Genomic DNA, 24926 nt, shown 5'->3' on the forward strand with positions numbered 1-24926 from the left:
TCCCTCCCTCCTTCTGTCCTTTATGTCTCTGTCTTTCTCTATTTTTTTTTTTTTTTTGGTGATAACAGTGGATTCCTTCTGCCACATTCCTACCGGCACTCTGCACCTTTCCTCTCCCTCCCCTCCCTTGCCCCCTCTGCTGGACTGTCCCCCTGCATTATCATTGCTGTGGTTTTAACTGTGCATTGTGGTTTTGATTCATCATGTGCATTTGGACGTGGACGCAGCAGAGCTGGACATCAGGGCTCGGGGTGGCTAGCTACGGTGTGGAGGTGTGGAGAGCGTAGGGAGATAGCGGCTCCCAGAGCTGTCCTTGGTGCTGAGCACCCTCCTGTCCCGGAGTGCGGGAGTGCAGGGTTCCTTCTGGTGAGGACAGTGCTGAACGTGCCCTAGATTCATGGTGGGGAGCACGTGGGGTGTCCACTCAACCTGCAGAAGTGGAGGGACCCTCTACTAATTTCCTTGTCAGTTCCTGCCTGCACTTGCAACCTGCCCTGATTGACAGTGACATTAATTATCAGAGCTCTTAATTATGGCTGCAAGGAGACGTGCTGTCGGCACTTTCCCTGAAGCAGAAAGGCACAGAAAGGACTGGTCCTCAGGTACAGGGCGTGTTGTTGGACTGTCTGGAACATGGACCTGTGTCCCTTCTGGAAGGAGCCTTGCGGAAGACGCCACAGTGGGACCCGGGACACAGGGCCGAGCTGTCTTCAAGGTCTTGTGGGCCCACAAACCAGTCTTTGTACTGTTTTCAAAAATATAATCAAAACCTATCGTCACTTGGGCCATCGAGGCCTGTGCAGCCTCCCAGCTGGGGAAGCCGTTCCTGTGGCAGGCCAGTGTTCGAGGGGGGCTTGGCGCAGAGTGCCTGCTGCTGGGAGCTGTGTGCTTCCTGGCCAGGTGCCGCTGTGCACCTGTGGACTGCAGTTCGCGTGAAGGAGGGCTGGCTGTGAGGCCCAGGCCACCATGCTGCTCTCTGGGTCCCTTGGCTGTCCCATCTCAATAGGTCCTGGGGCAGCTCTGCATCCTGACCCCAGGCCAGATGCTAGGTGAGCCCTGAGCTCATCGTCCATGAACCTGTGACCTGGTGACACTCCTACCCACTGGCCAGAAACTGGCCGGCAGGAAGTCTAGGTCCAGCTGTGCACAGAGCTGTGGATGATGGTCAGGGGGTCTTGCTATGTCCCCTTTCCTAAGGCATTCTATTGAAAAATTATGGGACCTCATAGAGATGTCACACATAGGTATTTGGGATTTTGAGGCTGTCCCAGCCCTCCTGAGTGTCCCTGACCACCTCACCTGGTCAAAATAAGAAAATCTCATACAAGTGAACCATCTTAGCCCCCCTGAGGGCAGGACAGAGGAGGGGCTGCTGGCTCCAGCCTGGCCATGCTGGAGCCCTGCCCTTGCCCTTCAGTGGGGGTCAGCCTGGCTCATCCCCAGGAGGATGTCCTTGACCAAGTGCAGCTGTGAGGGATGTGGCTGGGCTCCAGGTGGTGCTATCTGGGCAGGAGGGCAAGGGCTATGGCCATTACCTCCCTAGCCCTGTGAGTGCTCGGCCAGGCCCAGAGCTCCGTGAGCCATGGCCCATCCTCAGAGGCTCCTAGTGAGAATTGTGCAGAAAGGCCAAAGGGGTGGAGCACCAGGCCACCGTGCCACTGAGCCCAGGATGCCAGCTTGTGAGGAGCCCGCCTGAGCCGGGGCATGGGGTGTCCGTCTGGGCCGGGGTGTGGGGTGTCCATCTGAGCCAGGTGTGGGGTGCTCGTCTGGGCCGGGGTGTGGAGTGCCCAGACTGAGCTGGGGCGTGGAGTGCCTGTCTGAGCCAGAGTGTGGCGTGCTAGTCACCTCGGCCTTCAGTCCTGCCCCATCTGAAGAGTTACTGTGAGAGAGAGGCCCTCCTCAGGTCTGTCAGGGGCGTGTCCTGGCTGATCCCTGCAGGAACAGCCCAGCTGAAGGGACCCAGGCAGAGTGGCACCTGGAGATGGGCAGGATGTGCGTGCCAGCTCTGCTCAGCCCCTCTCTGCTGGGTGGTGGCTTCGGTGCTACTGTCAGGGGCTCGTCCATCCCTGAGTGTGACATCCTAGCTGGAAGAAGGCAGCCGTGGCCTTAGGAAGCTTCAGTCCATGCAGGCCTTTGTCCCCAGAGTGCTAGGCCTGCGTGGCACTGGAGGTCACTTGGGTTCCCTCAGGTCCTGGCAGGGAGCAAGTGGGGACCTGGGACAGGCACAGGCAGAGCCTCAGGCCAAGGGCTGCCTAGTTAGTGCCTGCCGTGGAGACACGGGGTGAAGCTGGGCCCTCGGGGACAGAGCAGGACACAGGGCAGGCAGGAAGGCACCTGGAAGGGCCCACACATCCCTGGGGGGCACAGGCTGCCTTCCACCCAGTCCACAGCTGCCTCCCTTGACCACTGTGCCAGGCCCTCTCCAGGCCCTAATGCTCAGGGTTTGGAGGGCGCAGGGAGCCTGACCCCTGCAGGGGCATCCAGGAGGGCAGCCGCTGGGAAAGCACCAACTGCCATACGGGATGACCCCCACAGCGTAAATGCCTATGGGAGAAGTGCGGCACACAGGGAGGGAGGACAGAGACTGAGGGCGAGGGCGAGGGGCCGTTCCCTCCACAGGCTGGGCAGCCTGCCCAAGGTGACATGCAGCGTGACGCAGGGCTTAGTGGGAGCAGATGGGGCTGTGCCAGGCAATGGAGTCCACCAGTGCAAAGGCCCTGGGGTGGGAATGAGCTTAGCTTATTTAGGGGACAGAAGGCTGGGGTGTCCCCAGCATGGTGAGTGGTGGTACCAGATGGGAAGGTCAGGTCCTGCAGAGCCTGGCATCAGGGTGTTTGGTTTCATTCCTATTTCCGTGGGAACCAGGCAGTGGCTGAGGAGTGCTGCAGGAAGCACTCCTTGGTCCCCATGAGGCTGGGCTCCAGGGTGCTCACACCTCACCCCACGTCTGATTTCCCTGACCAGCAAGAATATGAGAAGCGATGGCTTCCTGCCAACCTGTAGCCCTGGGTTGAGGCTCATGAGAGGCACTGAGTTCCAGGAGGTTGTGACACCTTCAGCTTCTGACATCTTCCAAGTTTCAGGCCCCAGGCTTGGTGGCAGCTGAGTGGCTGTGAGAACTCCCGCAAGCCGGCCCTGGCTGTGACCCCTAAGGTAGCTTTCACGCACTGCCTCCACTGAGGAAGGCCACATGGCGCCCTCCTTTCAGAGCCAGGGAACTGTCCAGTTGGGCACTGCCCTTAGTACCGAAGCCTCTGTGACAGAAAGGCTTCTGTGGCTGAAATGTGGCTTCCTGATGGGCTGTGACTGAAGCCACAAAGCATGTTCTAACTCTGGGGAGGAGGGAAGCACATGGCAAGTCTGCTGTGGCCTTGATACGTGGCCTCTGTGGGCAGGTGGGCAGGGCAGCTGGAGCCAGCCACTGGCCCCTCACCAGAGCATGCCCTGGCCTGCTGCAGAGGAGCTGGGGATGGAGGGGGACTAGGGGACTGCCAGCGAGCTCACAGCTTGGCTGGGGCTACAGCCTGAGGGTGGAACTGACCTGGCGCTAGATCCTGGGGAAATCCGTGCTCATACATGTGCAGTTCTGTGCCATTTTTACCCTCGGCTGAGACAGGGTAAAGTTTTTAGGCAGAGGAATTAGCATGCTTACACAATCGGGTGACAGTCTGGTGTGTGTCAGGACTCTCACAGGTAAAGGGACAGGAAGTAATTTGGGTTGGTGTGAACTTACGGGCCCAATGGGAACGGAGGAGACAGCCCCTCCAGTTGGGCTTGTCCTGGTACCCAGGACCGTCAAGACCCCATCTGCCCTCTGCGTTCCGGGCTCTGCGTCCATTTACCTGGCCTTGAAGTCAGGCCGTGCTGCCCTCATGACAGCAGGCAATGACACCTGTAGTCTGTGTCCTCAACTTCCCATGGACAGCAGTCTCCTCCCAGGCTCTCAGGATGGCAAAGGGCTGCAGGACCACTCCAGTCAATCACCACGTCCAGGAGATGGCATTGCACTGACCAGCCAGTCTGGGTCCCGTTCCCAGCCAGAGCTAATCACAATGCTGTACTGGAGGTGGGCGGGCCGAAGGGGGAGGTCAGGTGCTGATTGGCCAGTTTGACCACAGGTGCTCAGCCCAGTAGGGCTGGACCCTGAAGTCCACCCTGGGGAGGGAAGGACAGGAGGCTCCTAACAAGGAAGCAACAGATGTCAGCTGGCCGGGTGTCCACCTGGTCCCTGGGCAGTCTGTAACAGCCTTTGTTTCCTCAACGCTTCTGCTCCCAGGTGAAGGCAGAGTATGCCCGGCTCAGCCGCACACTCACCATAGTGACCAGAGAACGCGATTCGGCCCTGAGGGAGAAACACCAGCTCCAAGTCAAGCTGGAGAACCTGGAGCAGGTCCTGAAGGTAGGTGGCTGGCGTGCCCGGTGCTGCAGGCCAGCGTGGGGCGGGGGGCACTGCAGCCAGCGCAGGAGGCCGAGCCCTTGGACCCCTGGAGCTCGGGGCCCTCCCGGTGCCTATCCTGCTATGATGTGAAACCCACAAGTGATACAATTCCAGCATTTCTGGAAGCAGCCCTGTAAACCAGTTCCACATTCCCATTTCTGAGGGTACAGAGAGCTGAGCCGGGCGGAGGGTGGCTCTGCTGACGGAAAGGGAGCAGCCGGCTGCAGCCCAGTGTCTGCTGGATTTGAAGCTGTTGCCAGATGTCCAGTGGCCTTTGCTGTAGGAGAATAGCTAAGTCAGAGCACAGCTACCTCAGGCTGCACTCCCAGAGCCGGCTCCTTCAGCGTCCACCTGGTGGGGTTGGGCAGCTTGACATCACCGAGTTAGGCTGAGTGAATCGGTCAGCTTGCCTCCCTCCCTCCCTTTCTCCTCCCTTCCTGTTTGATTTCTTGGATCCTCATTGTTCTAGAAAGCAACAGTGTGGCCACTGCAGTCCCACTGTCCAGTGTACTCACCGCGGTGTTTCTCAGGGGCACGATGGTGCCCTGCTGCCCTGCCCACACCCCTGGAGCAGGAAGTGGCTTTGACTCCAGCAGTCACCTACTGGGGACTGTTGGAGCAGAGTCAGGGGCACAGACTATGGCACGTGAGGGGCGTGCAGTGGGAGTGGCTGCTGATGGGGACCAGGTTTCCCTGGGGGCCATGGGAATCAGACAGGGACGGTGGTCGTATATAGAACCACAGGGTGCACACTCTGGTGGATTTTATGGCTGATGAATTCCATCTCAATGAAGAATTCAAGATGCCTTGTTGGTCCACTCCTGGTCCTGACTGTGGACCAGGCTGGTCTCCAGGTGAATAGGCTGCTCACCAGACCTGCAGGCCCGCTCAGCCTGCCCTGGGGTTCCATGTATTCAGAGCTTGGCACAGGCCACAGGCGAGGAGATGGCTAGCACAATGGCTTAGGCCACGGCCTCCAGGACTGAGGGCATTGACGAGGGCACAGGCCACTGTTTATCCCACCCTCTACCTCCAACTTTTGGCTCCAAGTGGGTGTTTGGTGCATTACAAGGGGTATGGGCCCTGGATCCCTGGAAGTAAGGAGCTTGCAGAGTCTGTCTGATTAACAACTTGGACCAGCAGTTCCCTGGGGCAAATTCCCCGGGGACATTTGGCAGTGTGGTAGCATTTTTGATTGGCGTGCCTGGGAAAGGGAGCCCTGGACATCTAAATGGGTAGAGGCCAGAAATGCCGCTGAAACTTCAGTACTCTGGTCAGTGCCCCATGGTAGGGTTATCTGGCCCCGTGCCAGTGTCCTGGGGTGGGAGACATAGTGTATTGTCTTATTGTGGCTGTGACAAAGCTCCCCATGGTGGCTCGGTGGCTTTAAACAACATAGATGTATTCCCAAATGGTTCTGGAGGTCAGAAGTCCAAAACGAGCCTCACAGGCTAAAGGCGAAGCCTCTGCCAGGCTGTGCCCCCTGCAGGCCCCTGCAGGCCTGGCCTTCTCTGGCTCCTGCTGACCCCCCGCACCTCAGTGCTACCTCCACAGCCTGCAAGGGAGGGAGCACCTCCTCTGAGACCATGCACCTGACATCAGCTGGTTGGATGACCTAGGGCAGCCTCCAATTTCAAGGTCCTTAATGTAGTCACATCTGCAGAGTCCCTTTTCCTGGGAGGTGGACATCCTTGGGGGTTGCCACACCCTGGGGCACCTTAGACCTCTTTGTGGGAAGAACAGGTGGGTGAATCCACAACCCTCAGCCCTGAGATTCCTGAGCACACACTCGTCTGTGCCCCTTGCTTCTCCTGTGGCGGCCCTTCCTGTGTGGCCCCAGGTTTGAACCCCAGTGCTTGGACCTTGCACAGCTGCCGGCCAGGCTCCCACCAGGCTCTGTCCAGCCTGCTCTGCAAGCTTACCTGTCCATGGTGACCCTCCTGTCCATGGGCGTCCACGTGAGGGTGTCACCTGCCCTTAGGGGAGACTGGGGAGGAGGCCTGGGGGTGAACTCGGACTTTAGTCCGAGGTGGGTCTGCGAGAGTGACATCAGTGACAGGGAAGCTCACTGGAAGCTCAGTGCCCAGGGTCTGCAGTGTGCCTGGTGCTGTGGGCACCTCTGCCTGGCACCTAAGTGAATCCAGGTGTGCAGAGGAAAGCCGCTATCCCAAACCACTGCAGGAACTCCATGCCCAGGCTTGAGGCCACAGGAGCTCCTCGTAGCGGGTGGCCATGACGAGAGACGCCCCTCGCCTGAGTTCTCACCTGCCACCCAGGGCCAGCCGTGGGGAGCTGCCCTGGTCTGTCGTGGGGACTGCCTTCTCTGTTCACAGAGGCAGCCCAGCTGCCCTCCCTGGCCTCTGCCAGGGTGACCCTTCCCCCACTCAGCCCCACAGGTCACTGCCCTTGATGATTCCTGCAGACTTAGATTACACACTGATGTCTGGCCAGTCAACGGTCCCCATCCTCCAGCCTTGCCCCGTGTCACCTGCAGGTGGGTCCCTGCTACTGTTACCACAGGGGATGGCCCTGCTTTCCTCCACGCTCGCCCTGGGGCATGCCTCTTCTTGGGGCAGGGGCTTCTTGTCTGCTCTGTCCCCGAGCCAGGTGCATCCTGGGCACTGCCTAAAGGTCTCTCGATAGCCTCAGTGAATGGGCAAGAGGGTGGAGGAGTGCCCGCCCTGACCGGGCCTCCCACAGGACAGGCAAAGCACCCTCTCAAAGGATGGCTGCTCTCCCAAAGGAGGCAGGAAGGACATGGGGACACCAAGCAGGGCATGTGCTTTTTTGTGGTGTGGTGCTGTGGCAGTTGATTGGTGGGAGGTGCTCACTGCGCATTGGCCAGGCCCTGTGGGATAGGCAGGCTTTCTTGTGGGGCCCTGAGGGGAGGCGGGCAGAGGCAGAGGGAGCCTGGCGCTCTTGACTGGAACTTGCTGCAGCCGGGCATCAGAGGCGCCCTCAGCAGGTGGCTGCCCAGTGTGGGAGCTTGGCCTCTGTTGGTGGCAATGGAGAAGCACAGGGGTTCTCACTTTCCTGGTGTTCCTGTTGTCATCGAGGGACCCCAAGGCTGCCGATGGGGATCCTCTGATGTGGTTTAGAACACCCTGGACGCCATCCTGTCCCTCGGCTCAGCCAGGTCAGAGGACAATCCTGCTGACCACGGGCCACTGTGCTGCCCCAGCAGGGCTCTGAGTTCTCAGAGGCTTGAGTGCAGTTGGAACCCCGACCTGTTTCAATTAGCCTGAGTTGCTGAGAGCCTCGGGAACTCTGAGGGCCACCCAAGGACCCTCTGGGGGCATGCCCTAGGACGGGGTCCCCACCTGAACTGACAGGCACACCTGGACGCCGGCCCGTGGCCTGGTCCGTGTGGAGTCCTGCGCTGCCCTGCTGGCTCAGAGGCCCAGTGACAGTGGGCTCCCAGACCTCTCCACCCCTGGTTGTAAGCGGAGATCTGTTTCCCTCTAAAACCAAGACCTTCTGAGGAAAAAGGCGAGACTGAGGTGGGGCTCAAGTGATTTCTCAAACAGCCAGTGAGAATGATGCTGGAGCTGACCTGAGTCCCCGCCGTGACCACGCCTGCCTACGAAGTCCCCCTCCCGTCCCTCTGGGTTGTGTGATTTTTCAGAGTGGTCATTGGTGGATTCACATCTGGGTGTGGGTGGCTGTCCCGCCCCTTCCCCAGGATGAGGTCAGGGGAACGAGGGCCTCACGGGTAATGAGGTGGTGCAGCCAGGGGAAGGGGAGGCAGAACTCCAGCCCTCCTGGAGGCTGGGCCACGCTGCTCTTGGGCCCTGTCTGGCCAGTCTCCAGGGAGCCAGGATGGAGAAGGAGCCACGGCAGGGGGCCTGTTCTCAACTCCCAGGAGAGGGGGCCAGGAGACATGCAGAGACGCTTCAGGACGTTCCCAGTAGCTGAAGCCACTTGTCATCCTTCTCTCCGGGGAAGCCGTGCTAAAACTCTGGGCTCTTGGGGCCATTTTGTGCCATTAGGAGAGAAACTGGGGAGATTGGATAAGGCTGGCTGCCTCCCCCAGGAAGAGTCCAGGAGGAGCCTTCTAGTGGGAGCTCCAGGGCAGGACATTCCTGCTGGCCCTGGTCGGCAATATTTCAAATACCAGGAGCAGAAGCTGTGAGTGGACAGAGGGCTGAGGGCCGGGTTCAGGAGACCCTGGTGGTACCCGCCCCATCTAGTTGGGGATGACACTGTCACCAGCATCCTTGTCAGGGGAGGGGCTGTGGTGGTGCCTCTGAGCAGGTGTCTATGTCACAAGCTCACAGACATGCTCCTGGGCCCCGGGTGCGAATCGCAAGGCCGCTCATTCATTCATGGACAGGACAGGCAGTGACCATGCACTAGGGCTACAGTCATTAGGTGCAGGCCCAGTGTCCTTCCCAGGGAACAGGGAGGAAGCCCATGCGGTGTCTCACCAGGCCATGGCAGTGCCCAGTAGAAATAGGGCGAGGGCATGGGGAGGGACTGGGCCTTCAAAAGAGGCCTCCCAGCTGCATGTGAGCCGAGGGGACACCCAGGGGCAGCCTTATCAGCACCCAGGGGTGACCTCCTGGCCATGGGGGTGCTGGACAGTCCCTGCTGCAGCAGGGTTGCTGGAGACACAGGGTGCCCCTCAACAGGAGGGAGGCTGGGATGCTCAAGGGTGAAACCGTCCTGGGGCTGACCCTGGCGAGGCATTCAAGGTAGAATTCCAAGAATGTTAGCCCATCTGTCCTGTCATGGAGCTCGGGACCTCTCACCCAGGCTGCGTTAGACTGTCCCAAGCCCCAGTGGCTTAAAACAGTCCCTGCTCGTTATGACCGCAAGTCTGGGGAGGGGTGGCATGGTGCTTTTCATGGATGCATGTGGCTGACAGTCCCCTGGGCCATCGAGGCAGCGCAATGTGCCTGGGGCAGCTCCACTGGCTTTGGCCAGGACACCTGGCCTCGTCCCTTGCTTCCCATCCTCTGGCAGGTGTGTAGGGTCACTGCCTGAGGCGTGACAGGACCATGAACAAGAGCAGAGGAGCAGGGACCAACTCAGGGCTGGCACCAGCCACATCACTGCATCCTGCTGGCCCAGTCTGTAGGCTTGGGGAAAGGACTCTGCCTATGGCAGGCAGGAGCTGTGACGCGTGTCACCAGGCACCACGGGATGCAGGGACAGGTGGGGCGACTTGTAGTCAGTCTACCACAGATGCTGGAGGCCCAGGGGGTGTGAGGCACATCCCCTCTGGGCTGGGAAGGGCTCACCTGCTTCTAGTTAGGCCAGGCGCGGGAGTGGAGGCCACTGGGGCTGAGGTCCAGGCATGAGAGCTAGGTGGCTTCGCACGGCGGGGTGCGCAGGGCTCTGTGTTCAAGGTGGAGTTGACAGATTGGTGGCTGGAGGTGGGCAGGGGGAAGGGTCAGGCAGGACTTTGTGGGGCCTGGAAGTGGGTTTCGAGTGAGCATGGGGTAGTTTGCTGTCAGGGGAGCACTGGGGACAGCCATGGCTTTGTGTTGGGGACAGCAGTGTGAGCATGGGGTCCTGGGTGCAGAAGCACTCTGGGTCCATGCTGGAGCCCCTTGCCTGTGGCGGAGAAGGCGGCCCAGCTCTCCTGGGCGGCACAGGCTGAAGTGTCCACCACGGCGTCTCTCGTTGATGACTGGTGGTCCCCAGGATCAGTTGCTTGGGCTCACATCTGACACCATGCTCAAAGCCCGAGACATGACTGGGGACAGGGGGACATGAGGCTCAGTGCGTGGGGAATGCTCGTTCCATGTCACTATGGAGTGAGTGCAGCCTGGGGCTGTCCCATGGGTCCTCGGAGCCCTTCTGGGCGGACAGTTACCCTGGTGGTCACAGTCCCACCCTGGCCACTCTGTTTCCAAACATGGCTGCCCTGCCGCTCGTCCCGGTCCTGGTGACTTAATTCACCCAGAGACGGCACGTGGCATTTCCCCCTGGCCTCTGATGGCTCATTCGAATCAAGGAGCCTCCAACACCAGGTTCTTTTCAGAGGCCGTGTCCACTGTACTGGGGACTCCCGAGGAGCTTCACATGGAGACCTAGGCTGGCCGTCTGCACAGGCTGATTTAAGAGGGGCACTGGCTTCCTGCAGACTCAAGTCCACCGAGATTGTGCTGTTGAGAAAGCCAGGTGAACTCACGACAGAGACTCATTAAGCATGGATTTATTGAGCAAATGCTACAGTGCCTTCCAGGTGCTGAGGAAGTGGCCTCCCTCCATGCCATGGTCCAGGCAGAGGGTCAGTAACAGGTCAGTGTCGTGGCAGGCAGGAGAGAAACAAGGGACAAAGAGTGATCAGGTTCCAGGTACATTTCACATTCAGGGTTGGGACAGCTTTACTGGTAACAACAAGGTCACTTCTGCCATGTTCTATGGGTCCTGCCTGATTTAAAGGGATAGGCTTACCTGGAGGTGGGTAGCAGGAGGTGTGGCCATTGAGACCAGCCACATAAAACCCTTTTGAAGTAGTCTAGGCAAGTGGGCGTTGTGACTTGATCAGAGCTGAGATTCGCGTGCTTCTGTGGAAGTCCCTCTATGTGGCTGGCTGTGGTCTCTCTTGGGAGTAGCCTGAAGTTCCCCAGAGGGTGGCTGGAGTGTCCCTGATGTCTGGACTGGGTGACAGGGATCTTTCCACCCCCGGCTCCACATGGATCTATCCTGGGACAGTCCTCAGTGTTGGTCTGATCAACTGATTAAATGGAGTAAACCCAGGAAGTTTTGTTCCCCAGATTCTTGGACCCAAGTAAAGAAGAAAGTATTTTTTTCTGCACAAAAGCCCTAAGTGTTTTTCACGGGAGCATTGCCGCCACGCTGCCTTTCAAGGCCTTTCTGACCCTTGGCACCTCACACCCCCGTGAAAAGGAGCTGCTTGGTGTGGCAGTCACAGTGGCTGCAGGAGCATGCCATCGTCCTGAGTGTGCCCTCCTGGGGACCCGGGATGGCCCTGCTTGTGTAACGGAGCAGAGGGACAGTTGTCCTTATTTCAGGGCAAGGAGGATACACTCTCCAGTCACCTTGGTGCAGCGGTTCGGAGACCCTTCAAGGAGGCAGGCACCCAGCTGGGTGACATCAGGTGCAGCAGCAGAGGCAGGGCCACGGCAGAGGCCGTTACCTGAAGGGAGGCCACGGGGCCCAGCAAGAGCAGAACTGGGGTCGAGAAGCTGCTGGACGCTGTCGGGTTGAACAGTGCTCCCCCAGATCCATGTCCACTCAGAGACTTTGGGCACAGCCTGCCTCACCTGGACACCAGGGCATTTGTGGGGTAAATGACAGGAGGCCTTAGAGCAGGCCCTAGTGTGCGGATCGACACCTTTATGTGAGATAAGAGATGGAGGGGGAGGTCGTGCACTGCCACAGGCCAGGAGGCCAGGGAGCTGGGAGAGGCAGGAGGATCCTCCCCATATCCTCAGGAGGAGCCAGCTGCCCACACATCCACCTGGGGCTCCAGCCTTCAGAGCTATGGGGGGAATTTCTGTTGTCCTGGGTCCCCTGGCTGGTGTCCTTTGCTGTAGACCTGGGGGGTCAGCAGGGTAAGCCCACAGTCTGGCCAGCTGCAAGAAGCAGGGGCTAGATGTCCCGCTGCTTCCCTCTGACGGCCATGGACACTGGCCTGCAGGATGGGCTGGGGTCTCAGTCCTGCGGTGTGAAGGCCAGGTAGACATCGTGTCCCACTCCCTGCTTCTGACCCTCCTGGGCTCCTGGATGAGGGAAACAACTGTGTGCCTGGCTGCCCTCCAGGAGGCCCTGCGGGCACCTGTAGCCAGGGCAGGACCCAACTGGGGCTCAGTGGGATAGGACGGGCCCTTCACGGCCCCGGTGCTGGCTCCCGGGCAGCAGCTCCAATGCCTGGACTACGGAGCCCCATCCCCGGCGGCCTCTTCAGCCAGGAGGTTTCTCAGCAGAGGACTCTGGCCCTTGGGGTGTCACTGTCCTGGGTAGGAGGCTGTCCTGAGACGGTCTTGCCTCTGGGCCCAGCCCCTGACCACTGCAGATGCCGATATCCAAACGTTCCCCCCCTTTTCAGACGCCCCCGACTGCGGCGTTTGCATGAAAACAGTTATTTTCACACATGTTCATCCCCTCGTTCAGTGCACCCCCTTCAGAACGCACAGAGAGGGCTGCACTTCAGGGGAACGGGCAGAGGGGAGCGGCCCCTCCCCAGCTCCCCAGCCGCACTCCCCTCCCCAGAGCCCTGGCTGGCACCGTCCCCGGCCACCCACACCCTGGGGATCCTCAGGCAGCTTTGGGAGTTGGTGTCTCCAGGGAGACTGAGACAGACTGGCTTTATTTAAAACTCAACCGTGACTCCAGGAGGGCCACCCTGTCCTCTGCACACTGCAGCACAGGGCCAGGCGTGAGAGCGGCTCCGCGAGGCCCCTGTGAGTCCTAGCGAGCGCCACGGCACACGGCGCGTCTAGCTGTGGCCCCGTGTGAAAGGACAGATCGGTGGTTCAACTCAGCGAGTGTCTATCGCGATTCAAAGGAAAACAGACAGACAGGCTTTCGCTCTTACAGGAACAGGTAGGGCCATCTTATACAGGTGGCTGGGATTTATTCTGTGTAAGGACAGCTGACTGTCTGGGATTCATAAGGGACTCCAGATGAGGGTCGCCCTCCTCTGGGCTCCTCTCCCTCTGCCCTCCATGGGTGCACCAGCCTCATCCCGGAGCCTGGGCGTTCACGCTGCCGGACATCCACGCTGCCCGCCGACCTTTCCAGGTTTATCTGTTTGGTAGCTCGTTTCCTGTGTCCCAATCTTCAGACTCTAAACAACTCTGCAGCAGGCTCAGCCACGAGCGACCCCAAGGCTGGCTCTCCAGCAAGCCTGTGCTGAGCAGATCAGATGCCCGATAGCACAGGAGACTCAGACACCAGCCAGGGCAGGAAATTGGCTGCTGGAACCGCACCGCTCCACTATCGCCTGCATCTTTGTGCAGAGGCACCGACAGCTGCTGCTATTCTGGGAACGGCCTGGCCTCCCAGATGGGCCCTTGGGGTGGGGGGCGGGCAGCCTGGCTCCCCGGCCAGTCCCTCAGCAGTTAGAGCTGAGAAGCACAAGAGGGGTCTGGCCTGGGTAGCTGTCAGGAAATGCAAATCAGAACAGAGAGGCAGCAGCCCAGGCCAGGTAAGACCCCACAGTAGGGGGGTGGGGCAGCAAGGGCAGTGAGCGTAGTCCCGGAATCATAACCGTCTCTTCATCTTTAATACTGCCCATGCGGGAAGTGCTCAGTGCTGAGTCCAGACCACCCTCAGGGAAACCCAGGCAGTGACTCAGCCTCCCTAGAGCTTGTGAGAATATGTGAGGATTGTTCAGGAGAGGAAGGAGACAAGCATTCTACACAGAGGGAATGGGGCTTGCAAAGGTCCTGGGTACATGGGATCACAGAGTACAGGAGAGAGGGAAGACTGGTGTGACAGGTAGAAGAGACTGAGTCGGAGGAGAGTGGGAGCAGACCTCAGTGGGCCAACAGCCCCTGGCCAGCAGATCCTTGTAGAATGTGGTCTTCTCTGTGGAGCAGTGGGCAGCCATGCAAGGATATTGAGCTGGGTAGAAAATGACTGGATTTGTGTTTGCAAAGACTGTCACACAGAGAAGAGATTGGAGCCAGCCAGAGCAGGGTAGGAAGGCCCATCAGGAAGCTTTTCATAACTAAGCAAGGGACAGTGGCCCAATAGCCTCAGACGGGGAGCAGGAATGAAGGGAAGTGGAGATGTTAGGGAGGTGTTTGGATTGCTCATCACAGACATGTTAAGGGCTGGGACGTCCCTCCTCCAGTGGGTCAGCCCTGGGTACAGAGCCCTGCTGTGCCAGAGGCCTGGAGTGCAGTGAAGCTCACCTAAACTGGTCTCTGCTCTTGGGAAGTAGGGACACTGGACACTGGGCACTGGGCACAGGAAAAACTGCTGGTCCAGTAAGTAAATGTGGACTTCTGAGATGGCCAAGGATGGGTGAAGAGGCAGGGGGATGGGAAGGGGCATGAGAGACTCTATCCACCTGGTGGGGAGGTGGTGATTCACCAAGAGACATGCCTGGTGACCAGGGCCTGGGCCAGCAAGCTTTCCAGGCAAGGCTATGGAGGAGAAGGGGACAGTAGGGACAAAACTCCAGGCAGGGGACACCTGGTGGCATCCTCAGTGATGGAGGGCCTAAAGGAAGGGATGGGTCTGGAATGAAAAGGGCGTCCCTCCTGCTAGGGCTCAGGGTGGCCTGTGAGGTCCTGACCCAAGGATGGTGAATGTGGCTTTATGGGGAGATGAGGCCTTTGCAGCTGTGACTGGCTAAGGTAAGGTCATCCTGGAGCAGGGGTCACCCAGGGACAGAAGAGAAGACGCCCTCAGCAGGAGGCCAGGCACACAGCCAAGGAGCACAGAGGGCTGGCACGCTGCAGAGACGTGGCCACACTGGACCTTGGGGTCTGCACCCTCCTAAGAGGCCTCTGCCTGTGGTTGAAGAGGAGCACCAGTTCCTGGCAGGCATGGCCTGGGCCCAGAAACGCACCCTGCTCAGGGTGGCCACGTGCTGGGTGCCAGCACAGATGTGTGTCCTGAGTAAGCCAGCACCCGGGACCTGACACAGCGGGCAGCTGTGTTGTGGGCCCTAGTCCTGACGGGGCCTCGGGAAGCAGGACTAGGCTGGTGGTGAGCCCTGGTTCTGATGGGGCCCCCGGGAGCAGGACTGCCGCAGTCTGGCTGGGCACAAATAACCGAGCCGCCACAAAGCCTTGTAGGTTCAAACAGCAACTACTGTATTTCAACTCTCACTGGCACTGCACGCGCGCTTTCCGCGAACCCCACCCACGCGGCCCTTCCAGGAACACCACACACCGGAAAATCCCTCCTCCAGCACTTCCCCAACCAATGGGAACTCTCCAGGAATCCCTGCGAGAACTCCAAAGTAGCAGGCCAGCAGTAGAGGCGGACACAGCTTAACATAACCATCATCATCTCAATGGCTCGCTGGTGTCCTCTCTCAACCACTCCCTTCTGGCACAAATGCCATGCGTCATTCCGACTTGGCTGTGGCTCTCAGCACAGGACTAGGCCGATGGTGAGCCCTGATCCTGACTGAGCCCCAGGAAACAGGACTAGGCCGATGGTGAGCCCTGATCCTGATGGGGATCCTGGGGAAACAGGACTAGGCTTTTGGTGAACCCTGGTCCTGACTGGACCCTGGGGAAGCAGGACTAGGCTTTTGGTGAACCCTGGTCCTGACTGAGCCCCAGGAAACAGGACTAGGTCGATGGTGAGCCCTGGTCCTGATGGGGCCTGGGGAGCAGGACTAGGACAGTGGTGAGCCCTGATCCTGACTGGACCCTGGGGAAACAGGTCTAGGCCGATGGTGGGCCCTGGTCCTGATAGGGCCCTGGGGAGCAGGACTAGACTCATGGTGGGCCCTGGTCCTGGTGGGCCCCAGGAAGCAGGACTAGGCCAGTGGTGGGCCCTGGTCCTGATGGGCCCTGGGAACCAGGACTAGACTCATGGTGGGCCCTGGTCCTGGTGGGACCCCAGGAAGCAGGACTAGGCCGATGGTGAGCCCTGGTCCTGACAGGGCCCTGGGAAGCAGAAGCAGGCCAGTGGTGAGCCCTGGTCCTGATGGGGCCCCGGGAAGCAGACAGGGTCTATCTTCTGGACTTTCTCCTGTACCTCGGGCAGTGGTCCTGTGGGTGTGTGAAAGCAGAATACTCAAGAAAGTTAAGAATGAAAGAAATAAGAAGGTGGGAAGGGGGTGTAGGGCAGTGACAGCGGAAGGGAACGGGTGTGAGGCAAACAGCAGTCGCGCCCCAGCCAGAGCTCGGCATCGCCGTTAGGCCACTCGGCCCACCACTTGGCCCAGTGTGTCTTCTGCTCCTGGCGCCCATCTTGGAAAGCAAGGTGCTGCTCTTTCCAGCCATACAGTAGATGAGGAAACTGATGCTCACAAAGGCATGTGGCTGCCCAGAACACATAGCTGGCGACATTGCACGTGGCTTTGGATGCAGACCAGGCTGGCCTGTCCCCTCCACTTTCTGGCCTGAGTCCCTGGCTGATGGTTGGAAGCCACTGGGGCATTAGGGAAGCCATCTCCCCAACCCTGCAGGCCCCAGGTCACCCTGGGTTGTCAGGACTCAGGGATAGGCCTGAGGGTTGGAGGTCCAGGTGGTCAGGGAGGCCAGGGATCAGGAAAGCGCGGAAGCTTCCTCAGAGGCTCCTGACTACCCCATTGTCTCCAGTGTGGGAAACAGAGATGCTTAGGCTGAAATGTAGCCTGGCTTCCAGAACTGGCCCTTGCTTTCCCACGGAGAGGGCCCGATGCACAGGTGGGCAGGGAGTCACCTGCCGCTGCTGTCCCTTGGATCTAAAGACGCAGATTCAGCTGGGTGTGATCTCATCATGCTAGGGAGAGGAAACCCAGTCAGAGAAAGCTCAGTCGTTATCCCAAGCCCAGCGGATCCCACCAGTGACAGTGACGGCATCGCTACTAAGCCCTGCTCGGGGTCTGGCTCTCCTTCCTGTCTCTGCTCAGGCAGGCCCACAGCAGAGCACAACCTGCCTTTGATCTCATGAGGCGGGTGGTTCACTGCTCTTGCGTTCCATGTCCCAGCCCAGCCATCCTGGGGAAGCAGCCTCTCGACACTGACAGGCTGCTTAAGAGCTGGTGTTACTGTTGATGTCTGGATGTAGATGTCACTGCTGGACGATGAAGCCTCCACAGGCACGGGTTTGGGAGGCCTCTTCTGCAGGAGGGGAGTCTGTTGTGTATGGTAGACGCGTGCCCTCAGTAGGTGTCCCGTTGGGAAGTGGAAGCCAGAGATGACACATTTGGTGGGACTCCAGCCTCCCTCTGAGGACCCAGACCCAGTGCTCCGGGGATGGCCAGCATCAAGACCACTGGTAGAAGGCAAGGAGGGTTGTGAAGTGTCCCTATGAGAGATGCAGATGGCTCCTTGCACTGGCCAGAGGCAGGAGCCTCCCCTGGGGCAGAGGTGGTCCTGAGGCCTGAGAGCCCCAGGGCCAGGCAGGGAGTAACTTCCGGACACCACAAGAAGGTTTGCAAAGGCACTGACCTGCAGAACATCCCTCACTGGGACCACAGAGGTGTCTGGAACAGCAGAGAGTGGGGAGGGGGCAGACTCTCCAGGTTCAGATCCTGCTGACCGCTGACTGCATGCACTCTAGCTCTGTGGGCCTATTTCCCCTTCTCCTGCCTGGGTTGTCATGGAGGTGGGGACGTGGCAGCTCCGGGGTGCTTCTGGAACGTGGCAAACCTCAAACGCTTGGAGCTGCACGAGGTGCTGAGCCTGGCTGGGCAGGCCTAGGGCAGGCACTCTGGGAAAGCATGTCTGCAGTTGTTCTACAGCAACAGGAAGGCTGTGTGCCAGCTGCAGGTGGGCATCTCAGATGACCACCACCAAGGGCCACTGGCCTGAATCAAGGTGCTTGGGTGATGTCACCCCCAATAGTATCTCCTCGTCTTGTGCTTGTGCAGTTGGTTCAGTTCTCGGGCAGGTGCTCACCATGTGTGTCAGAGGGTGTCCAGCATCTCCCAGCTGGCACTCTGCCAGCCCACCAACCACAGGAGGGGATGCCCCTTTATGTGGTCCGCTGACTTTGACGTGTATTCACGGGTGTCACACGCAAACCCTGGGGCCAAGGGCTGGGACGACTCCCTGCAAAATATGGGGAGGGGTCTTCTTGGAGGGACTCCTGGCTGCTGCCACTACATGGTCAGGGATGCCTGCTGGGCAGGAAGGAGCTGAGAGGTCCCCTCAGAGAAGGAAAGCCCCAGGGTGGAGACAAGAGAGGTGATGCAGAGTTGGTATGGGGACCAGGTTGTGAAGGGCCAGTCCAGGCATCTGTGGGCCCTGGGGAGGAATGCAGATCGCAGAGGAAGCAGCACAGCAAGACAGGGGTGGAGGTGGCCTGCCGCAGTTGACCACAGACCTGAACAGAGCAATGCCACCCCTCCACCCATCTGTCCATAGAGGGTCTCCATGGTGACCGTGAGGGGAAGATGAGCTGGCAGTGCAGGGTGTCCCTGGATCCCCTTCACTTTGTTCCGACCGTGTGGGCTGAGGATGGAATGGAGAGCACCCTGCATCCTGGCCAGCCCCAGGCACCTCTCGGCCGCCAGACACAGCCTGCAGCTACGTTGTGGGTCCCACCAACAAGGCCCTCCTCAGGCCGTGTTTTCCTGGGTTGTCAGTTTCTGCTCTTGAGTTGTCAGCAGTTGGGATTTCAGTGGTTTTACTTCTTCTTCCCATTGTTACATTTCTGACAACTTCCTATGGAACATGTCGAGCTGTCAAGTTGTGTAAACCTGTTGACCACAGACCTGAACACAACAAGGCCACCCCTCCACCCATCTGGTGTCACACTGCTCTCCTGGGTCTCCTGCTGGTCAGAGACGAGCCCTCGGGCCACATGACTGCGCTGCAGAACAGACAACCCGAAATGGCCTAATCATCCCTCTTCTGCGGCCCCCGCCCCCCGCCAGTGTGTGTCCCCAGGGGCTCACCTGCCTGTGTAGAAAGCAAGGCCCCTCCAGGACCCCTGAGTGTCCAGTCCCTCTGCCACCCCCTGCAGACCCCAAGGGGAGCCGCAGCCTGGTTTCCTGCAGGAGCTCCTTGGTCTTCTCAGACTCCTGGGTGCAGGCTGCAGACAGAGCCTGGAGGCCTTTGTTTCTGTACCCTGCCTACTCCCTTCCCCCCAAGGCTGTGTGCTTGGGACAGGGGAAAGGAAAGGAAGAGATGTGAGGGTTGGTGGGAGCAGGAAGCCCTGACCAGCACCTGGGAAACACTGACCTGCAGGCCAGGCCTCTACAGACCAACAGGCGCAGGTGATGCATTTAGGAGATCAGCGCCCTCCCGTGGTTGAGTCTGTTCTGGTGCCAGGGTGACATGTTAGCCTGCTTTGTGTTTGGGGTCCCATTATGGGTTGGCTGGTACATAGCTGGCCTGTGAGTCCTCTTTCCCAGCTTCACGGTTTCAGCCTTCCAGCCCATCTCTCTCCTCCTGTCTGCTACCTGTCCACTCCCTCCTGACCCATCTTGGTGCCTGACCTCCCCCGGGAAATTTGTTGAGCTCCATCCTCAGCCAGCGTGGCCCACCAGGAGAGTTGGTGTGCGCCTACTGCCTGGGTTTGCCTTTGGGTTTAGCAAAGCATGGGCCTGGTCTTTTCCTGCCTTTCACACCAAGTCCAGCTCCCTGCAGCCCCATGTGGGTCTCCCTCCCCAGGGACTTCCATAGAGCTGGTGTTCAGCTCCTGTGTGCACACGGAAGCAGGGCCTCTTCAGTCTGACCCAGATGGGGGACATGGGTGACATTCACCAGCATGGGTCACAGCAGGCTGCCAGTCAGAGCTGGTTGTGGGATACAGCAGGTCACAGGTCACAGCAAGCTGCCAGTCAGTGCTGGTCTTGGGTCATAGCAGGTTGTGGGTCACAGCGGGTCACGGGTCATAGCAGACTGCCAGTCACTATCAATTTTGGGTCACAACAGGTTGTGCATCACAACAGGCTGTGGGTCACAACAGGTCATGGGTCATAGCAGGCTGTGGGTCACAGCAGGTTGCAGGTCAGCAGCCTGTGGGTCACAGCAGACTGTGGGTCACAGGTTACAGGTCACAGCAGGTCACAAGTCACAGCAGGTCACAGGTCACAGCATGCTGCGGGTCACAGCAGGCTGCAGTACAGCTTCGAGGGCACAGAGCAGGCGGCTGTGTGAGAGCCATGTCCGACTATCGTTTACTCTGTCTCATCATGAGCTGGATGTTCAAGTCTGTGGCCTCAGGGATTGGGGGAGGAGGACTCTGAATAAATGAACAAATGTGCAAAGCCGTCCGCCCNACACAAGCCCTCCCGCCCTGGAAACAGACTCGTGCCAGGCTCAGAACAGGGTGGGCGGCCCTTTGTCAGGGGGTTCCCACCTGAGATTCAGCAGGCCACAGACAACAGCTTTGCTCCTGCCATCAGCATGCAGGGACCTGTCCTGTCATGTTCCCCGACGACACAGAACAGCCACCGTTTACCCAGGCTGACCGCGTGCGTCCTGTAGTGGATCAGCGACGACAGAGTGCATGGGAGGTTGTGCCCAGCCATGTGCAAACCCTGTGCAAGGACCCAAGCGCCTGATGAATTTGTGTCCTTGGGTCCTGGAGCAGCTCCCGGATGCACAGGGAGGCTCTGTGTGCCCTCTGGGTGTCTCCTGCTCATAGACCAAGGGGACGGCCCCTTGCAGTCCAGCGTGTTGGGGTTCTGGTACCTGACGTACACCTGTGTCTTATGGGTGCCCTTGTCTGGGGGACCTCTATCTCCCGAGCATCCTGGGTTCCTGTGAGGGTTTCCATGGCAACAGAGCAACTACAACTCGTCTGTGGGTAATTACAGCCCTGGAGTTCACCAAGCAGCTTTGGAGATGGAAGAGGGGTGCAGAGGTCGCCCCCAACACCACGCCCAAGGTGACTTCACTCTCGAATGCCAGCAAATAACTTGCCCGCTGCGGCTCTCTGCAAAATGCCTCTCCTGTCCTGGGGCAAGAAGGCCCTCTCCAGATGCTCGCAGGCAGAGGGGCTTCTGGCTGGTGGGGAATGTCAGGAGGAGCACTGAGGCCTCTCTGCCCTTCTCCGCCCCTCCCTCCCCTCTCAGCAGGGCCGCCTCTGCCTGCTCCTGGGAGTGTCCACAGCCTCAGGAAGCTGTTCCCTGCTTCTCACTGAGGGGAGCCTTCTTCCCTATGAGTGGTGAAGGCTACCAGCCTCCAAGAGTCCCAAACTAAGTGAAGATAATGAGGCTAAAAACAAATAAGATCACAAAATAATAAATAAACAGAAGGGATAGCCAGCCAGCCCAGGAGAACAAGGAAGGCAGGCTGTGTCCCAGGCCCCTTGTGCTGGGCCCTCCCTGTGTTGCTGGTGGCTACCTAGGACCCTCAGATATCAGGGGCCCGAGGGAGGGCAGGTGTGGGTCAGGAGACAGGCATGCCAGGCTTGTGCCACCGAGCCACATCCCCAACCTGAATCTCCTCACTTTTTAGGGAATTTGAACTTTCACCTTAAAGATCCAAATCTCAAAATATTGACAACAAAGTCATGTTTTTTATTATATATATATATATATATATATATATATATAAAGAAGAAAACGGAATTAAATTTCACATGGGCCCCTTCTGGTCTCCTCCCTTTGGACCACATGGCCAGTGCTTCCTGTGAGAGTCCCTTGGTCTGCCATGTGCCCCCGCACGTGAGGTCATTCCTCAGCATGTGCTCATGTGGCCAGGGCTGGTCATGGTCACTGAGTGTGCTGCTCGGGCCTCAGCGGCTCTGATGCCCTCCCTGTTCTGCTGCGGGGCCTGGTGGTGACCAGCCACGGGGCACAGGCAGGAGCAGCCTGTGCTCAGAGCTAACAGGTGAGCGCTGGACCTGGGCTCTTGGGCTTGGACTCTGCCTTTTGAGCAAAGACGGGAGGATGTCCTGAGGCCAGGACAAGCCCCAGGAACACACCCCTTCACTCAGCTCAAGGAACCTGGCCTGTCACTCCCTTAGGACCCTTCCTGGGGACTGTGACCTCTGGTCCACGGGAGCCACAGCTGGGGCCAGAGACTGGAGCAGGAGGCCACGTGGGGGGTGTGGACCTGGGGTGGACGTCCACGTAGTGGTGGTATGACTGCAGGGCTTCTCTGCCTGTCCCCTCTGTGGAACAGGGCAGTTGCAGCACCTGCCCCTGTGGTAACTGTGAGGTCCTCCAGCTGAAGTGGGAGCCCCAACCTGGAGGAGAAGGGGTGGCCTTGCAGAATGTCCACCAGGGGAGAGGAGCAGGCACCCTCATGTCCGAGGACCGCAGAGGCCCTGCAGCTCTGCTCCGATGCTCCCAGCACTGAACACAGAGGCAGGGAGTGGGGCCTCGCTGGGCCAGAGTTCCCCATCCGCTCTGCCTCCTATGGGGACACCGGCCGTGGAGAGGGGGTGAGGGACCAGCGCTGCTCTTGGGGGTGGCGGGAGAGGCAGCATGGCTGGTGGAGCGTGGTGGGCTGTGCCGGCGCTCAGGGGCCTCCTGTCCCCACAGCACATGCGTGAGGCTGCTGAACGGCGGCAGCAGCTGGAGTTGGAGCATGAGCAAGCCCTGGCTGTCCTCAACGCTAAGCAGCAGGAGATCGAGCTTCTGCAGAAGGTGAGGCTGGGTGGGAGGGGGTGGGTCGGGGGCGGCATGAGGGGGGCATCACGGGCTGCAGGGCCCCTCCTCCCTGCAGGTCCCCCGTTTTTGCTCCACCCTGCTCTGTCTTCTCTTGAGCTGCCTGGAAGCCACATCCAGTGGTGCACAATGGGGTGTCCACCCTGGGAGGCCCTGGAGGGTGCTCTGACCCGTGCCTGGCATGGACTTGACGGCTTCGGCTTTGGGGAAGATCCACCTGCAGCACAGACCCAGTGACAGTGTAGAGATGTCCACCCTGCCACCCTGCCTGGGGTGCACCATGCCAGAAACGCAGGGCAGGGTCCCAGTGTTGTCGTGTGGGGTGGGGATGGGACCTCAGTTCCACCAAGCGTCCACCCAACTGCCATGCTTGTGTGGAATGCGGCATGTCCGTACCGTGGCCCAGTAGGGCACCACTGAAAGGGGAAACTTGGTTTGTATCCACTGTTGGCACGGTATGTTATTAAGTGAGCAAGTTGCTGAGCAGTATTTATAGCAAGATCAGAGGGGGGGAGAGGAAGAGAGAGAGAGAGAGAGGGAGAGGGAGAAGGAGGAAGAGAAAGAGGGAGAGAGAGGGAGAGGGAGAGAGGGAGAGAGGGAGAAGGAGGGAGAGAGGGAGAGGGAGAAGCTGAGGGAGGGAGAAGAGAGGAATCAAGAGAAAGAGGAGGAGAAAGGCGAGACGGATGGCAGGGAAGGAGAAAAGAAGGGAGCAGCCAGCCAGGAGTCAGGTGCGTCCCCAGGCACCTGTGACTGGTGGGCTAAGGATGGTGGCCCTGCCCTTTAGTGTGCTGTCTCCACAATGGGTAGGAAGTCCCTCTTGCAGGAACAAGGGGCTGGTTGGCCCCGAGGAACTAGAACTATTCTAGACCTGAGAACAGTGTCTCCCCGATGCCCAGTGTCCTGGCTCCTGCCCACTCCTCCTCCTGGCAGGGCAGTGGGCCCTCCGGCAAGATCACCTGGTCAGGGCTGGCAGAGGGATGAGACCCCAGAGGGCTGTGGTCGGTGCTCATGGCCCTGGCCCTGCCATTGGCTGTTGAGCCCAGGCCAGGCCTTAGGTCTCCACGGAGGCCCGTAGCCATCCACGGCCTCTCTAGTCCTTGACCTCACAAGAGCCACGTGATGCTTCCCACCAGGGCTGGGGGTGAGAATCGCCACTGTTCTCTTCCAAGGTTGATTAGCAAGGGCTGGGGCAGCAGCCAGATGACTCCTGGTGGCCTTCCTCCAGTCGTTCCGGAAGCCTCCTTCCAGGAGTCGATTTCACCAAGCCAGCGCTGATGGGAACCCACAGAACCTCTGTTGCTGCCGCAGAAGTTGGCTGTCCCCTGATAACCACATGTGTGGTGCCTGGGAGGAACCCTGCTGGGTTGCAGGTGGAGGGACATACTGCTCTGGTCTTCCTCCGTCCTGCCCGGGGGCCTCCCCCGTGGCCGGGAGGGAACCTGCATTCATTCATGTCAATGGGGAAGCCACATCCCCAGGCTGGCCCCGTCTGACACACAGAAGTCTGCAGAGCTGCAAGTACTGACCAGCAAGGACTCTGCTTCTGGACAGTGACGAAGTAGCTGACACCGAGGAGGACAGCAGGCTGCTCCTGGTCATCCTCTTGCCTCGGCGTCTACTTTCCCTCGCTCTCTGTTTACTTATTTTGCATGGCTCGTGGTTTTCTCTATTTTTGGACACACTGATGCTTCCTCTGGGGGAGGAAGAGAGACCAGTTGAACTATGGACGCACCAATTGTGTAATTTCTTGGAAACTCTGAATCTTAAAGCAGATACTGAGCGTCAAGTGAAATGAGATCGGTGAGCTCTCCCCGGAGTCCACTTCCTAGCCAGTTCCACCCTGGATGTCTGTCAGGAGGCCTGAGCTGACCGTCCACCTGCTCACTTGTTCATCAAGGACTGGTGGTCCCTGGATGCCACTCAGCTGATCCTGGGAAAGGGGTGGTGTTGTCCAGGGAGCCTGGCCTCTGCCCAGTGGGAGCAAGTGAACACACACTAGGACCAGGCAGCCCAGCCCGAGCCACGACAGGCGCCCCGCGGGAAATGCAGAGAGGAGTGGAGGTGTGACGGACAGTGGCTGTGGGTGAGGGTGACATCTAGTGAGCAGAAGACGCCCCCCTGCCACGGGCCAGGGAAGGGCTCAAGTCCTCAGCAGGAGCAAGCTCAGCACGACGGAGAGGACAGAGGCCAGGGAGGCGGGCTGTGGGCATCGAAGGGACAGGGCTTGATCTTGGACTGCAGGCACAGAGCTGGATTCTAACCCTCAGGCCACCAGAAAACTGGCGTCCAGCCCAAGACGTCCTGGACACCCCCCCCCCCCCCCCC

General features: G+C 59.4%; 1 protein-coding gene across 9 annotated transcripts in view; it reads left to right on the forward strand.

Annotated features, from left to right (window-relative positions):
• Rimbp2 (RIMS binding protein 2) overlaps positions 1–24926 on the forward strand; it is a 171343-nt gene that overhangs the window by 98061 nt on the left and 48356 nt on the right. For 8 of the 9 annotated variants that reach the window (XM_048785899.1, XM_048785900.1, XM_048785903.1 and 5 more), the window contains 2 exons: positions 4277–4399; positions 22476–22580. In XM_048785899.1, the coding sequence (XP_048641856.1) occupies positions 22479–22580 (102 nt within the window). In that variant the 5' untranslated portion in view covers positions 4277–4399; positions 22476–22478. Of the gene's footprint in view, positions 1–4276; positions 4400–12737; positions 12959–22475; positions 22581–24926 lie in introns of those variants that run through there. The other variant, XM_048785901.1, reaches the window with a different exon arrangement.

This window comes from Marmota marmota, unplaced genomic scaffold (assembly GCF_001458135.2).
Source record: "Marmota marmota marmota unplaced genomic scaffold, marMar, whole genome shotgun sequence".
In the NCBI taxonomy this organism is placed as follows: domain Eukaryota; kingdom Metazoa; phylum Chordata; class Mammalia; order Rodentia; family Sciuridae; genus Marmota; species Marmota marmota.